The sequence below is a fragment of the Actinia tenebrosa genome, unplaced genomic scaffold, assembly GCF_029948245.1.
Source record: "Actinia tenebrosa isolate PJP-AT-01 unplaced genomic scaffold, QUT_ActTen_1.0 PGA_scaffold10__47_contigs__length_13832649, whole genome shotgun sequence".
Lineage (NCBI taxonomy): Eukaryota > Metazoa > Cnidaria > Anthozoa > Actiniaria > Actiniidae > Actinia > Actinia tenebrosa.
The window spans coordinates 247,154-263,654 of NW_028292570.1; the positions used below are offsets into that span (position 1 = coordinate 247,154).

The window sequence follows — 16,501 nt, forward strand, 5'->3', positions numbered from 1 at the left end:
TTATTTGGACCATCCAACGAGTATTTCCCCTTCTTCCTTAACGTAGGTAGAACGTCTTCGAAGACCCAATCTTGGAACGACTCTGCCGTTGGCAGTTTGGAGCTGAATATCAATTGATACAAACCAGCCTCCGTCACATACAGGGATTGGGGGTGCGAACCAGAAGGGAGGCGATTCACCTCCAACTCGTTAAGTCTCTTCTTATGCTTGTCCCGCACGTGGACTTTAATAGCATCTTTGATGTCTGCATAACCTAATGCCTTTGCTACCTCCTTTGCTTTAAAGTACAGCTTATCGCCTTGCACTATGCATTGCAGTTTAGTTTCGTTGTTTTCGAATACGCGGAGCATATTATACGTAAGGAATATTTTTTATCCTTTCGCTTGGCTCAAGGAACGCGAGCCTAGTAGGCAACGCTTTTTAGCTGATTCATTTCTACACTCAGTTGCGCGTCTGAGACTACGAAGATATATGCGTTGATCTTAGTAGCGTCGCTGGCGTCTTTGGTGCGCTTGATCTCCAACGTAATGCCGTCCTGGGTATTTACCAGCCGCAATCCCTGTCCATGTAGGTCTTCGTCGTTCGTCGTGCGCATGTCGATCCACAGCGCGTACTTATCCTTAAAGAATTTCTTTGGGTCAATTTGGTCGCCAAACTTACGTGCGACTTCCCGGTACATATCCGCGGGCTTTATCCCTTGTGAGTAAACCTTATTAGGCACTCCGTTGATGCTAACACCTACGTTGGTAATGTTAGGATTAAAGAACGCCTCGGAGTCACGCAATCCTGCCGTGTATGTCTTTGCGAACAGCAACATTATCCCTGTAAGGCTGCGCCTGGGAAGGTTAATGCTTTGGTTGATGACCTCTTCGACGTTATTTGTAAAGCTGAACGTCTTGTACATCACGACGTGATCGTAAAGGAAAGCCTTCCCGGAGCTGTATTCCATACCGGCGCTACGTGCTAAGTCTTCGCTGTATACCGTTTCATACTGCAGCTCTAAGTTAGTAACGGAGTATGGGTGGACGGCTGAGGAACTTACGTCCTTTCCCTGTAGGATGTTCGTAGTGTCTGCTAGGGTTACTTCGAACTGCAGCTCGCTTAGCTGCCTTGGGTAGTATGCACCGTGGTTCGTGATAACTTCGAAATCTAATGGAACGACATATTTAGTGCCATAAGCTGTCTTTATTTCGTCTTCTCCTGAGGCGCCAGAGGTTGCGCTTCTTACCTTGCGTATGGCATCACTGGCGATTCCCTGCTCTATCCTTTGCGCGCGGTCAAATGCAGTCAACCATAAGTCTTTGTACGTGGTATACAGATCGTACCTATTTAAGTCCAAGAGGGATTCCCCTGCGAACTTCACCCGCATCTTTGAGACAATGTTGCGGCCAAGGTCGTTGACAACGTGACGCGCGTCCGCAGTGCTTGGTTGTATTGCTAGGTCAAACCTTAGCGCCAGGGTGCCAGGAACTAAGACTAGGTTATCCGTTAGGCGGGGCACGCCTACATACAGCGTCTCACCTGGCTTAGCGCTAGAAGGCGTGAATGTAACCCGGTGAAAGGTGCGTTCTGCTTTCAGTCCGCCAACCTGCTTAGGTAATATGTTGGGGTTTAACTTTGAGCTTATCATATATAATGGAAGTAGAAGGAACGGATTTTGACCCCACCACCGAAGAAGGTCAAGTCGACATTAACGACGAAGAATACGACGCATGGACTAAAGGCGCGGAAACCGACCCCCTAATCTACGACATGGCTCTAGAAAACACGTACGGTAGTAGGTGGAAAAGCTTCAAGGCAGCCTTGAATCGCATGTGGCACGAAAAGAACCCGGGTAAGTCCGCCCCCGAGTACATAGAACTTCGAAACATGGGTGAGCAGGGAGCAACCGCGCGGGAAACTGTAGAGTGGGCAACGCAAGAGCTAACGCAGCGCTATTCCCACTTCGATGCTGACGACGTAAGGCTCACAGAACGCGGAAACAAAGTCCTCATAAGCGTTCAAGACCTGAGATTTCCTGATAAAGACCGCTGGACAAAACCGCAGCCCCTCTTTGACGAAAATGGCGAAGTTAGGGGTGACGTAGCAAGATTAAAAGGCTTCCAGCGTGCCACTAGAAGCATGTTAGAAAGATTGGAAAACATAAATGAAAGGGTTGCGTTAGAAAAACGCGTCGAGGAACTGCAAGAAACGTTGGAAGAAAGGGAGGCAGAATACATGAGGCAAAACCGACTACTTCTCGATGCTCAAAAGAGAGAAGTTGATGACAAAACCCAAAGAATAATAGAAATTAGAGGACAAAGAGACAATGCCCTACGCGATAGAGACCAAGCCCAAAGGGCTTTCGACCTCACCTTACAGGAGTTAGACCTGACAAAAGAGGAAGCTAAAAACCTACATATCACCATATCCGGCTCTTTGGAGGAACGGCGGCAGTTGGTTACCGAAATTAACACTAAAGAGGAGCAAATCCGGCAAAGAGATCAGGCCATCGAAGACCTGGAGGGGCAAATAGAGCGGCAGCAAGAAGTAATCGAGGACCAAACTCGTACCGAGGAAGAAAGGGAAGCAGCTCAAAAGGAAGTGGAGGCCCTTGAAATACGCCTTGCGGAATTACAAGCGCAAAAGGAAAACCTGGAAAAAGAGCTGGGGCTTACCACCAAGGAAAAGGTAAAAAGAGCCCTTTTAAAGTATGGTCTTCCGCTGGCATTCGCGATCGCTATTTCAAGCGTAGTAGGAGTTATCCTATCCGCTCTTAAGGCTACAGGCGCGGGCGTAAAGAAATTAGGCAATGGGCTGACGGACTTGGGGAAAAAGATGGCAGCCGGTCTTCCTGGGCTGCTTGGTAGTGTTCTTGGTCTGGCACTTAGGGCCGGCGGAGAACTGTTAAAGTTTGTAGGGAATAACATCTGGATCTTGGTCGTCGCTATTGGGGTGGTCCTCCTGAAGAAGATGAAGGCTTGATCTTATCCTTCTCATCGGGCGGTGCCCTGCTTTGAGGATAATGAAAGACAGTATTAGCACCGCCCTGGTAATTTGGAACCAACGGCAACACACTCATGGTAGAAATGGGCTTATGACTCCAGGCTGCATTAGCGGGCCTGCGACCTATGCGATTTATCCCAAACTTGCCGTCATCAGAAGTGACTTGCAACTTAGCATATTTACAATTGGCTAGCATATGAAAAGTCACTGGCGTTAGGTCTTCAGTGGATCCAGTGTAGGGCTCCATCGAAAAATGGGTAACTTTCCTGGTGTTCGTTGAAGTTCGATAAGGAAGCAGGGGCTTATTATTCTCATCGATAAGCCTAAACCCCACATTCGCATGCGTATTTGCATTAATGCTAATAGTGCAAATGACCAATGCAGTGCCCCCAACCTCAACCCACAGTCCAACGTCATGCCAAGCGCCGTTGTCATATCCCTCTTCATCTAAGCGGTGGGTATAACGCGTTTCCCTCACGTATGGATTCATATATTACAGGGAACAAGTTCCCTTCTAGAGGCTCATTACCGTCAAAGTGCTGATGGTCATGTGGTTATAGACAGTATTCCTTTGATTTTCTATGCTATTTATGCAAACACTCCCGGTGTCATCTACTCTTATCTGCAGCTTTACCTTCCCGTGGCAATCAGCAACCATGTGGAAAGTCCAAACGGAAAGATTCTCAGAGCTATTCGTTGGCGGCTCTACTGAGAAATGCGTAGGCTCCCTGTTGTTTGTCTTCGCGCGCATGGGCTGTAATACTCCATTGTCGTCACAGAAACGAAATCCTACATTCGCACTGCTAACGGCCCCCAAAGAAATGCTGCATAATATCAATTTCTTTCCTGAGTAATTCAAATTCACGGACATGCCCGTGACATCAACCCAAGACGCCTGGGTGTATTTTTTCTCGCCTGTGTAAGTCGTATAAACGCAATCTACTCCAGTTACGTAGGGGTTGTTCATCGCCATATATAATAACTCAGACCAATGCTCGCAGCTACTAGCCCGGCTTTTAGTAAGTTGTGGTCATATTCCTCCTCCTTTTTAGGCGCTCGGTATGTTTTTTTCATAGGTAACGCCTTCTTTGGTGCGGGCTTTTCTACGTGCTCCTTCTTAGACTTCTCCACGAAATGGGGAATGCCCCTGGTAGTATCCAAGTTCACGTCGTTCGCCCCAAACTTCATGTCCTCAGTTGCTGTCTTAAGCTTATTATTGTAGCCTACGACGGAATTGGTGTTGAGGACCAAATTACTGGGCATTAGCAACACTCCCGGGGCTACGGCATAATCCAACCTCAACCTGGAGCTATCCACGTCTAATTGAAAACGATGCGAACTCTTATCGATATCGCCCTCTATAATCGCAGTTTCGAATAAAGTTAAGGCTTCGGCTCGCGTATTTTTCGAGGTGCCTGCGTCTCCAATTATGCTCGACCTGGTATTTACTTGCGCCCCCAAAACGACGCGTACGTAAGCTTCTATGCTGCGATCCAGGCGGCCCCGACCGGCTTTCGTTAATCCTTTTCCTTTCATTAATACGAACGGATCCCAGGTACCTGGGTAGTTAGTTTGAATCCTGGTAATCAATGAATTATTACCCTTATCACCACCCATATCTTTGAACTCTAACTCATTACTTGGATATTCCTGATGCCCGTAGTCGGCTGGCTTCTCACCATTAACGCCCCATACGTAAACTATACCCAACCCATGCGTTTTACCTTCCCTATAACGAAAGTCTTTTTGCCGCAGTTCGAACTCATTAATTAACCTTTCCAGGGCTGCGGAGTCGTAGCGGTTATTCATTGGATTAAATACCCCATCTCCCGGTAGGGGTACGTTAAGCTCCTTCAACAACCTCCTTACCGTAAAGGCAACGTGAAACCGCATAAATGAAATGTGGAACATGTCCGCGGCAACACCACAGCCTTTAGTGGCAGCCCAAATAGCAAAGTTTAACTGCTGTGGCCAATACCGCATGTTGGGTCCTGCTAACCATTCCCTGGCCTCTTTACCTGACGTATGCTTCAACATCGTCTCTTTAAAGATATTCCTTACTACTACGTTAAATGATTGCTTACCCACTAAAATCTCTAGATGCGTTACCAATTTTTCAAAGTTGTTTACACCACCTTCAGCATCGTAAAATGAGTAATCTTCCGTGGTTAATAATAAGTTTCTAGGAAAATTGGGTGCTTTATGCTCGGGTTTTGGTGGTTTATGAACGGGGTGCACAATCGGTAATTGCTTCAGATGATCGTCTACTTGCTTCACCAGCGTTGGCTGTAAGTCCGTATTGCTGTACATTCTGGAGCCGTTGAAGTAAATCCCATCGGGTCTCCTTTCGAACTTACTAGCATCCGCGTGCGGAAACATCTTCCTAAAGGCCCTCCAGTTCCAGTAATCCCTGTTGTCGTGATGTGGCTGCTCCTGTATATCATTCCCAAAAGCGTCGTACATTAGTATATATAATGGATGTTATACCATCAGCACCTCCACTCTATCCTGAACTTCCTAAGGAGGGTCCTAACGAACTAAACGCCGAAAACGTTCGTCTGAATAAAGCGAACTTAATCCTCGCTTACTTAGAGGGTCAAACGAAGCACTATGAGAAGGTCAGGAAAAAGTATGCTAGAGCCCGAAGCATATTACATAAAATCGCGATAACTTCCGGCTCCATGTCCGTGGCGTTAACAGGCTCTGGCGTTGCTACTTCGCTTACTGGGCCGGGAATAATCGTTGGAGTTCCTTTGGCCAGCGTTGGGGCAGCCTGTGGTATTATTTCGGCTGTTGCTACGGGCATTATGAAACAGTTGTCAAGCAAAATATCAAAACACGACACGACAATAGCTCTGTCAAGGGCTAAAGTAAATACGATCACTGACCTTGTCTCAAAGGCTTTGCGTGACAGAAAGATAGACGACGTAGAATTCTCGCTTATCTTAGCCGAAGAGGAAAAGTACGAGAAATTAAAGACTGACATAAGGAATAAAAAAACAGTCGTAAGAGATCTTTCCGAGGAATCTCGCAAAAAGATCTATCAAGAAGCGAAAGAAGAGCTTCAAAGAAAGCTTGCTCAGTAAACATCTGCTTCGAAAAGAGCGTGACGGGATTCTATTTACATATCGAACGTCAGTCTAGAAATTATGCAGATTAAATATAATAATTTTCACATACATAAGCGTCCAGATGTGTCTGGCGTTCGCTCGTGATCGTGGGACTTTGGAGCTGGGGAGGCCTAAAGTCCCGAGTTCGAGCCTCGCTGTAGACGCATTTGGACCGGTTGCTGTGAGTGAAAAAAAAAAAAGCCTCCCCACACTCACAGCAACCGTGGGGGGAGGGGTAGAAAGTGCGATTCAACCCCGCGATGGGGGATTTCGTGAGGAAAAGTTGGAAAAGTCAGGGGGTGTCTCGGGACGCTGTCCGGAGTTCACCCTCTGGTGGGTCGTAAGAAAGATATATGTGTACGTACTAGAGGGCCTCTGGCGCGGGATGAAATAAGCCCCGTAAGCCCAAAATGCAAAAAACCCCACTGGGGATAGCTTGGTGTTCTGCGCGATGCATTCCCCAGTGGGGTTTCTGGCAAAATAAACGCCAGTTTTGCATTTTTATTTTCTCGGAATCCATCCTAACAGGGGGTGGTTGGGGTCTATTTTGTAAAATATTTCGTAAATTACATCAGGATAATAAGGAATATCCTTATTCAGCCGACAAAACATCCACTCGGCTTTTGTCATATCAGAAACCTCGGGAATAGACTTACCGGTAATTTCAGACAAAAGATAGGGAATAGCTTTGTAATATTTCCCTAGCTTTAATTTTTTCAACGTTTTCCGTAGACTTTGTGGGGTTGGCTCTTCTAAATGGTCTATGATTTTCTTCCTTACTTCGTCGCTTAAATATATCGGATGTAAACCTTGGATATGACTCATCCAGTCTCGGAAGTATTTTATTCTTTTGTATGGGGTCTTCTTACGACCTCCATTGGCGTAATATTGCTCTTTGGTAGCATTTGGTACGGCATTACGAATATTCTTACCACATTCGTAACACTGTGCTGACGTGTCGTCTTCTATTTGCATTTTCTTGTCACAACAAATATACTTATTTGGTTTAGTAGGTACAAACTTGGGTTTCAAGCACTTTACACAGAAATCATAAACAAACTCTTTACAATCTTCGCACTCCATATATAGACTAACATATTTGCGCTGTTGCCCCCAACCACACTTGGAGTGGGTTGTTTCCGTAGGTGGATTTTTGACACGGGTCTTGCCCGTGTTGAGATTGCGCTGGAACCCCCATTCCCTATACTACTACCTGCCAGTACAACCCGAACTACAACCTTAGCCTTGTTCACAACTAAGTACAACATTGAATGCACAGAAATAGTTAAATTGCTCGTCCTTATCATAACCCGGTAATCTAATCTGAAAATCTATTAACGTCACGTATCTAGACAAGTTTAACCTTGGTGGCTTGAATGTTTAGGTTAATTTGAAAGAGGTTTGTAGAACAGAAAACTACAAGTAGATCTCCAAGTCAAAACAGTCTCGGTTACTTAACTAAACATGTAGACTTGCAGAATCAAATGCAAAAAGCATTATTCATGTATACACATCATTCCCAAAATTCTGTTTCATAATATACCCCCCCCCCCCCTTCCCCCCTTCTTAAATTAGTGCAGCTCCTGGTGCACATCTAGTCTTATCTAAAACATGTCGGGTAAAAAGAAAATGTCTAATTAAAGAATGACGTCCAAGTGTTAGTTAATCAAATGGGAAAATGTCTTTGAATTTGCAGAAAAGTGATTGAAAAGTTTTTCGAGTTTCGTTCACATCTTCCGATTCATTTCCAAGCGTAATCCAAATCGCTTTTAGCTCGCTATTCAGTTGCTCTAAGGTCAATGTGAGCATTTCTGAGTTCGTCAGATTTTAGTTCGACGCCTCGTTCTTTCTCATCAATAATGGTTTGAAGTTTCAAAAGTCTACTATCTCTTTTCTGAATCCCTTTATTGAGTTCTCGTTTAGATAATTGCTTAATATACATTTTAGCAAACAGACGGATGACATACTGTCATTTGTCACTGTTCAAATTGAAATTGAAATCGTTGGAATATATTTAGACCTTTTCAGTTTACTTTGGGCGTAATGTGTCTTCTAATGTACAACCGTTAAACAAAGAAATTATGCTCAAGGGAGTGTCGCAACTCTAATTTCTCTTTCCCTCGAATGACACATGATCTGAAACGGGAATACTCAAATCTCGACTGGCTCAGTCTGTATACATCAAACATCGAAAGACCAGCTCTAATTTGGAATTTTGAACTTTATCAGATCATATGGAAACGGTCGTTTTTCGATCGTTTGTTGCCATCGTACGCTCCAGTGAGCTCCACGATCCTGCGAAAAAAGTATATTAAAAAAAAATTGCATATTTTTATTTTGATAATGGTATTTAAAAACTCAAAAAAGTAGACTAGAATTATTTTAGAGTTTTGTCGGGACATGCTCAGTCATATTATATGTCATTGGTAAGAATTAAGGCCTTATTTGACCCCGTGACGTACGGAAGTTATAACTTATTTACGCTCTTTCTTCAATCGTTTTGGTTAGATTCAACGCCAAAATGGTATCGAATCACGAAATTTTGTATCCCCTTACTTCATTGTAAGATAACGGAAATATACCGTATATGCCAGCACTTTAAAGACTCTTGCAAAGTGTCCCAAACGTAATAATAATAATAATAATAATAATAACCTTATTAATGTCTCTAATCTTCTAGCCGTGCACAAGTGCCCTACTAATCGGGGAGACGTGTTAAGGCAGATTATTTTTTACTAAAATAAGACTTGATCACATTTTATTTTAATAAAAATATTAAAGATAATCTGACTCAACACGTTGGAAGAGGCCTTCCAAGAGTCTTTAAAGTGGTGACAGGAGCACAGTATTTTCATTCACTACTCCACACGCTTGTTTGAGGAAGTTAAGAACTGACCAAGTCTGGTAAGATACACTTGATTTATTTGGGAACTTTATATCTTAGCTTTACAAAAGGTCTGAACTAACTTAACCATTAGTTTAGTAACCTATCTCATATCAGTAAAGTGTACGCTCCGTACGTCCGTGAAACAAAACGAAAGATCATTGTCTATTACAGCTATTTTGCTGCTATTTTGCTTCTACCTTATTACATGAAATTTTCGCGACACCTTAATTTCGCGAATTTCGCGATTAAAAAAAAATAGCGAAATTAAAGTGACGCGAAAACTAAGTGTCGCGAACATAACATGACGCGAAAATTAAGTGCCTCACAATATGTCAATAATCAAGAAAGAATACGTTTATTACCACTGAAACGTTTACAAAATCAGGCGTGAAATTCTTGTGGACATTGTAAGAACTTAGGACTTCGTTGTCAGTAATGTTGTCATATAGACTCGCCGCTGCATCTTTTGTTAATTTTGACGATGTTGTTGATGAAGTCGTTCTATTTGATTCAAGGATAAGTTAATTAAAATAGTGCCTTACTTAAAAACGCGAAATTAAAGTGATTCAAAATACAAAAATTTTCCAAAATCACGAAATTTAAGTGTCGCGAAAAACGCGCACCGTAAAATGGCGAAATAAACGTGTCGCGAAAATTTCATGTAATAAAGTACTTGTACAAAATAGTGGATATTACCAGAACATTGTGAACAAAAGCAAATACCTCTACGCGTCTTTGTTTGATTCATGCCTGAGTGACTGATTCTTAGCTATTTTACATCTAAATAGTTGAAATCTAAATACTTTTAAGCACTACATGGTTAAAGATGTAGTAGTTTGCTACGCGGTCGTGAAAGTTCTAATCACGTACGAGCTGAAAACGTTCAGACGTACGAAGTGAGTACGTTCAGGCGTACGAGCTGAGTGCGATCAGACGTACGGGCATCACAAGACTAACATATGACCGACAGGATAAGATCAGACTTGCCTTTACAAGTATAACGCGGGCTAGTCAACTGTATTATGGATATGCGCATGCGCCGAGTTATCGGCTTGTCTAGTTGATAAACAACTTCTCGGAATGAGCGACAGAATTTTAACCCTGGGTTTCCGAGAATGGATGTACTTTCACCTTGATGAAAAGTTTAAAAAAGTCTGACGATAGGATCTTTGTTTATGAACGTCCCTAATAACCATTTTAGCAAACAGACGAATGACATACTGTCATTTGTCACTGTCATCAAATTGAAATTGAAATTGTTGGAATATATTTAGACCTTTCCAGTTTACTTTGGGCTTAATGTTCCCCATTTCAGTCTCTTGAGAATAAGATTCTTTGTTTGAATTGTATCCAAATTCTTGTGTCTTCTCATGCAAAACCCTTAATCAAAGAAATTCTACTCTAGGGAATGTCAAACTCCAGTTTCTCATTCCCTCGAATGACACATGATCTGAAACGGAAAAATGATTGCGTCCAATCTAGAAATGTCCGTTGAAATACGAGTACCGAGTGTGACGTCATTCCGTTATTTGGCAAAACGAAAAGTGAGCTCTATAAAGATTTTTCTTACTTTTTCTTCATGAAAGGATTTGTTTTCCAAAGTTCTAATTGTTTCAGGTGGAGGTTTAATCACTGAGAACATTTTTCGCTTTGTTTTAGCGGTTTTCAGTTGTGAGCAGTTATATCCATGCACATACAACAAACACCACAAAGACAAAACATAATCGCAGAACAAAATTTTGAGTTACTTTGACAAGCCGAAAAGGAAATGTTTTTTAAACTACACAGAGAATTTAAATTCAAGGAACATGTAGTGTTGCACTGCGGATATTATTCAAATTGACGTAATGAATGTAATCATTGCCAAAAAAAGAACCAAGTGGCGTCCCCTTTTTTCCGAGATGCTGATCACAGCTTCAGTTTTCAGCTTGCACTGATTTAGACAAATGACATAGCCTGCTGAATAAGTGTTAAAAAATAGTTCCCAGTGTTCATGTATGTGTTATAAAGTTAAGTTCTCAACAAACGCCATGTAGGGCCCAAAGGTGATTTGATACATATGCATGAAGCTGCTGAGATACGCCAGCAATTTCTCTTGTTCTGTTAAGCTTTAACGTGCAGTCCTAGCTAATTTGTTGCAATAACCTGCAATGTCTATCATGCACATTACACGCTCGTATTACAATTATAAACATCAATTTTGCAGAAATTAAAATATTAACGAAATAGAAAAGGCGCGCATGTTCTTGAAGAGAGAAGTACTAAGAAGTTAGGAGAAATACGACGCGTACTGCATGTGTTTCTAGTCACAGCATCATTTTAAATCTAAATTAAATGCTCTTGCAAGGAAATTGGAAGCTAAGAATTTGATTTGATTTTTCCCTTCATTGCAGAAATACATAGAAGGGAAACCCAAGCAAGACTACCGATATACTGAAGATGAGTGGCCGAACTCGAGACTCAAATGACGACATTGGAGAACTAAAACAGAAAGTAAGGAGTCTTGAGACAAAGATAGCAGAGTTGGAACACCGGCTACAGAGAGATCGTGTCTGCTATACTAAGAAAACCAATGAGCTTGAAGATGAGAAAAAAGCTCTCGAAAATGAAGTGAATGAGCTCAAGAAGGAGATAAAATGTTTAGAAGATAAACAAAAGGGAAGAGACGCTCGATTCGATTCCATGGATGAAAAATTGGAAAAAATGGCAAAAGAATTACAATTCTTTACTAAGAAGTCTCAAGATCAGGAAAAAAAGTTGAATGAATACATGACTAAAACCGACGAGTTGGAAAAATCTCGAAATATACTATACATTGGTCAGCTGTGTGCGAAAGCAATGGAAGCAATGTATCGGGAAGTCTTGCCAGTTTACTTTGAAAAAGGAAACGATTACAAGCAGCCACATCTCAGAGATATTGATGCAAAAATTAAACAGCTGTATGAAACTAGATCAGATCAAAGAGCAGCTCAAAGAAGGTGGGAAAAATTGCAAACCGAGAAGATTAATCCAGATGAAAATGAGGTTAAGAAGATAGTTGAATTCATGGAAGAAATGTTGGCAGAGAGGAACGAAGTGGCTCATCCTTGTCCATTGAAAGAAGAAGAATTAAAGGATATTGCAAGTAAGCTACCAGGTCAGAAGCAGCAATTTGTCGAAAAAGTGATCCAAATTTCAAAGAAAATGAAGCCTCCAATTTTTGCATTTTAGAAACACCAAACAGCTGATCTTATCTTGAAAACTGCAGTCAGGGCTAGCTTTTTTAATGCTTACATAACGCCTAATTGCAAAAACGTTGTCATATAAATGAGGAAAAAACAACAACGAATAGGAATTAATTGGAAATAATTTTGACTGATTTCATTCTAAATCTCCCTAGATTAATGAAAATATAACTGTTTCCGTACAACAAGGTAATATCAAAAATGTCAGTCTATGCTTTCAAAAATATAAAATAATTTTTCCTGTTTTGCTCAAAAAATAATACTTTTTTACTTTTTTATTTTTTATCTTTATATGACAATGGTCTTGCTCTAAGGTATATATTCGTTTTTATCAATTTTCACCATCCTATCATTTATAAACTTTTACCTACTTTTATCAATTTTTATCAATATTTTGCACTGAGTCACGGCGGTGCGTGTGCATCTCATGGTAACCCGTATTTATCATATGAACCGTATGTGCCCGGGCGCGCGCTCTTAAAAGAACCTTCTGGAAAATGGCGTAAGCAGGGCCGTACGAATCCGTATGGCCCTGCTCGAATCCGCGCGCTTTGTCTTTTTAGCTTTGATTTACTATTTCTTTCTTTCTTTCTTTAATTTCATAATTTGGCTTTCGTGAGGGTCATATGATAAAATGCTTATTGACTGAGTTAGGTCGGGCCGTACGGGAAAATATTTGGCTCTCGGTCATTCACCTCTAGCCAAATATTTTCCCGTATGGCCCTCCCACTCAGTCAATAATTAGATATTATTAACCGAGCGGGAGGTCTGTACGAGATAATCTTGACGGAGGTCTGTACCCGACCGAGGTCAAGATTATCCCGTACAGACCGACCAAGCTCGGTTGATAAGAGTTTTATTATATGACCACTTTTCATTGAAAAGGATAAAATATTTTCGCCGTAAGATTAATATGCGATCGGACCGGTTAATACCGGAGAATCTGGACCAGTCCGAGATGCGATCTATCCAATCAGATTGCTCGATTTGCTAGTGTCCAGGCTCTAAGATTCACGGTCATATAATAAGTACATATTACGTAATGATTTGATAGAATTCAATTTTACTCTGAAAGACATTACGTATTCAACCGACAAAACACAATGAAAAAGTGCGTAAGCACATTATCACACCTAATTTGATATTCACTTATTACAATTGCAGTGAATCCTGCACTTCAAAAAATATATAGATACAGTTTTTATCGGATGCACACATTTATGATTAATTCAAATTAAGATAGAAAAGAAGAAATCTTTACAGACTTTTTAGCAGTTCGGAACTGCTTTTCGATTTGGACCATGCGTCATACGTGATTGACCGCTTCACACTTAAAAACTCTGTGAAGATAAGTTTTAAATAGGGTTTAATTTTTAGATTTTAGATACAGGCAGGCAGCACTAGAATAGTCCGCGAGCATTCCAGCTTTTATATTTAGTATTGAGTAATAATTATGACTGAGTTAGCTCAGTTGGTTTGTTGTACGTACTATACGAGACCAACGCTCATGGTCTTAAGATATTTGAGTAGAAGCTCAATAAGGTGCTGCACGTTGGCACTAAAAATATCTGCAAATGATTAAACCTTTGCCATGGATCGGATAACCACATAAAATGGTGGTCCCGTCTCATTCAGCGACGTTAAACATAGAGGGCCTCAAGTTTATCAGTTACAACTGTCACGTGTCACCCTCTCTAAACAAATTCGTCAATTCCATTTTTGCTTTCATTTTTTACGTATGCATGCTTATATATGTTTTTCAAATCAAATTATGAATATTCAATAGCTAAATATAGTTAGTCAACAAAAAAGCCGGTAGCTGAAACCTAAAATGGATCTTTAAGGATCATGGTAATAATTTCATATTATTTTGATGCAAACTACGGCTGTTATATCACAGCATGGGGCAATAATCACAACAGAGCCCTACGCTACACATGTAGCGAAAGCCCAAAGATCGAATTAGAATTTAGTAGTTGATTTTTGAGGCGGGAGAATAACCTGAGAACCCAGATCTAATTTGTTAATAAGATATTTGACTAGGTTTACCAGGGACGTACTCAGATGGTGTTGTGCAGCTCCCTTCCTGGGTGCGTCCCTGTATATTCTTTCTAAGGTTTTTATTCAATAATTACTACTTAGTACAAGACTGTAAAAAAGGCACTCTTGCAAAAAGGTTAGCTAGCAGTGTAAGCCCCTTGTGCAAGTCACAATAAGATTAAGCCATGTAATTTGTCATACTTTTGATCGTCTGTCTCAGAAAAAAGAGATGTTATAAATAAATAAGAATCACCAAATGAAGTCCAATAAAATCACATGTCTTCTTGTGAAATCTGTTCTGTGTTTTCTACCACTATCAACTATTATATTATCATTTGTGAAGAAAAATAAAATTATTTCCACAATCAAAGTTGCAGGGGTAAGAAATGACGTGAGGAGCTATTAGGAATCAAGGTTGGCGTAGCAGATAGTGTACTGTCCTCTCACATACGGCTCGGTTGGATCTTGGGATTTGATTTCTAGACTCGACATTCGTTAAAGAAATGGAAATGGTTATCGTATGAGTGGGAAACATACGGTACTGACTTACAGCACGTATACGGTACGACATGCCGTAACATTGAAATGACTTCCTATAAGAATGGTTATCGTATGGGTGGGAAACATACGGTACTGACTTACAGCACATACACGGTACGACATACATGCCGTAACATTGAAATGACTTCCCATAAGAATGGTTATCATATGGGTAGGAAACATACTGACTTACAGCATGTACATAAAACACAACAGAGAATACAAATCATGATTAATTATTATACATTATTATGTATTTACGATTTTCCAATGTATAACACATTTGATGTTACTCGTTTTCTGGTTACTCTGATTACTCTTTACTCATTACTCCGTTACTCGTTTTAGTAACACCCTGTCGTGTGTATGGGAAACGTACGGCAAGGGCGGATCCAGGGGAGGGGGGGGGGGGGCAAAGGGAGGCTGAAGCCCACCTTCAGCAGAAAAACGATGCTTTTTTATATTGTATTCCGTTGTGTTGACGAAAGAAACTCAATTAGCCCCCCCCCCCCCCCCTAAAATTTTGGCTGGTACTGACTTAAAGCACGTTCACGGTCTATGGTATGCCGTAATATTGAAATGACTTCCCATAAGAATAGTTAGCGTGTTAGTGGGAATCATACGGTACTGACTTAAGCCCCTGTCACACGGTACAATTTCTCGTGCAACAGAGACAAGTTGCACGAGCATTTCACACCTAACTTTTTTACAAAAGTTGTTGCGGAAAGTAGAAGCCGTTTCTACTATTGTCAGTGGTCTCACTGGTATAAATGTATGAGAATTGATTAGCATATCAATCATTCCACTTCAAGCCTGCCACGGCTCGGACGTGTTCCTTCTAGCTCAGGCTTTACCAAGACTTCGAGCTTTACTGAGGCTTTGAACAATGTCTAATACTCTGGAAGTACTGCAGGACAGGGACGTCGAAGCGCTTGGAGCTGTCCGAGTCAAACATAATGAAGAACCAGTTCAAGATCTCCCAGGAAGATTTCACCGACCGAAGGGGCAGACTCTCCAGCGCTTCTTAAGGCAAATATATTTTCCTTTTTATTTTTGTTTTTTTTTATTTTCATATTAAACCCCGGTCAAGGAGAAAAGTAGTTTATGGCCTTTCGCTTCGTGTGGTTGTGTTTTAAACCCTTGAGTGGCGTAGTGTGGTCTTAGGGCGAATATTCTTTCGATATATTCTTTGCGGTTGTGAAGCATTTTACATGTTTTTCGTTTGTAAGTTTAATAATATTTAATAATATCTGTCTCCTGTCTTATCACAAGATTGGTAGCACAACCGGCAGTGAATTTAGAGTCTTTAGAGATAAAGGCATACAGGAGAAATCAGCGAGTTGAAAGAACAACTCGAACAAAGAGACGCCGAGATAATCGAGCTTCGAAAAAATGTAAAGCAACTCGAAGAGAACAACAATAATCTTCTCATAAAACTGGAAGCAAAAGACGAGGAAGTGAAGATTTTGAAGAAACGTATACAACTACTCGAAGATGAAAAGAAAATCCTTAAAGAGGAATTGGCTGCCGTTCAGTTCAAGTTGAAGAGCATTGAAGAAGAAATGAAAAACCTACAACAATCGAGGCAAGACGACAAAGAAAAGTCCTCAAAGGTGGAAATCTCAAGCATATTGCTTTGGAAATCTGATGGGATAAAAGAAAACGGGTAAGACTGCTTTTAGCAACATATATAAAGCTAGGGATAGGAGATTGCC

General features: G+C 41.1%; 1 protein-coding gene and 1 long non-coding RNA gene across 2 annotated transcripts; one reads left to right on the forward strand and one right to left on the reverse strand.

Annotated features, from left to right (window-relative positions):
* Nucleotides 1-8,841: 8,841 nt before the first annotated feature.
* LOC148912636 (uncharacterized) lies at nt 8,842-14,538 on the forward strand. Its single transcript, XM_089026805.1, has 2 exons — nt 8,842-8,999; nt 11,376-14,538. Exon 2 carries the CDS (start codon nt 11,422-11,424, stop codon nt 12,190-12,192), a length of 771 nt encoding a protein of 256 aa, XP_088882931.1. The 5' UTR covers nt 8,842-8,999; nt 11,376-11,421; the 3' UTR covers nt 12,193-14,538.
* On the reverse strand, nt 9,315-9,890 carry LOC148912637 (uncharacterized). Its single transcript, XR_016119192.1, has 2 exons — nt 9,706-9,890; nt 9,315-9,483 (listed from the first exon to the last, which is right to left on the reverse strand). It is a non-coding gene; the product is annotated as an uncharacterized LOC148912637 (long non-coding RNA).
* Nucleotides 14,539-16,501: the final 1,963 nt, after the last annotated feature.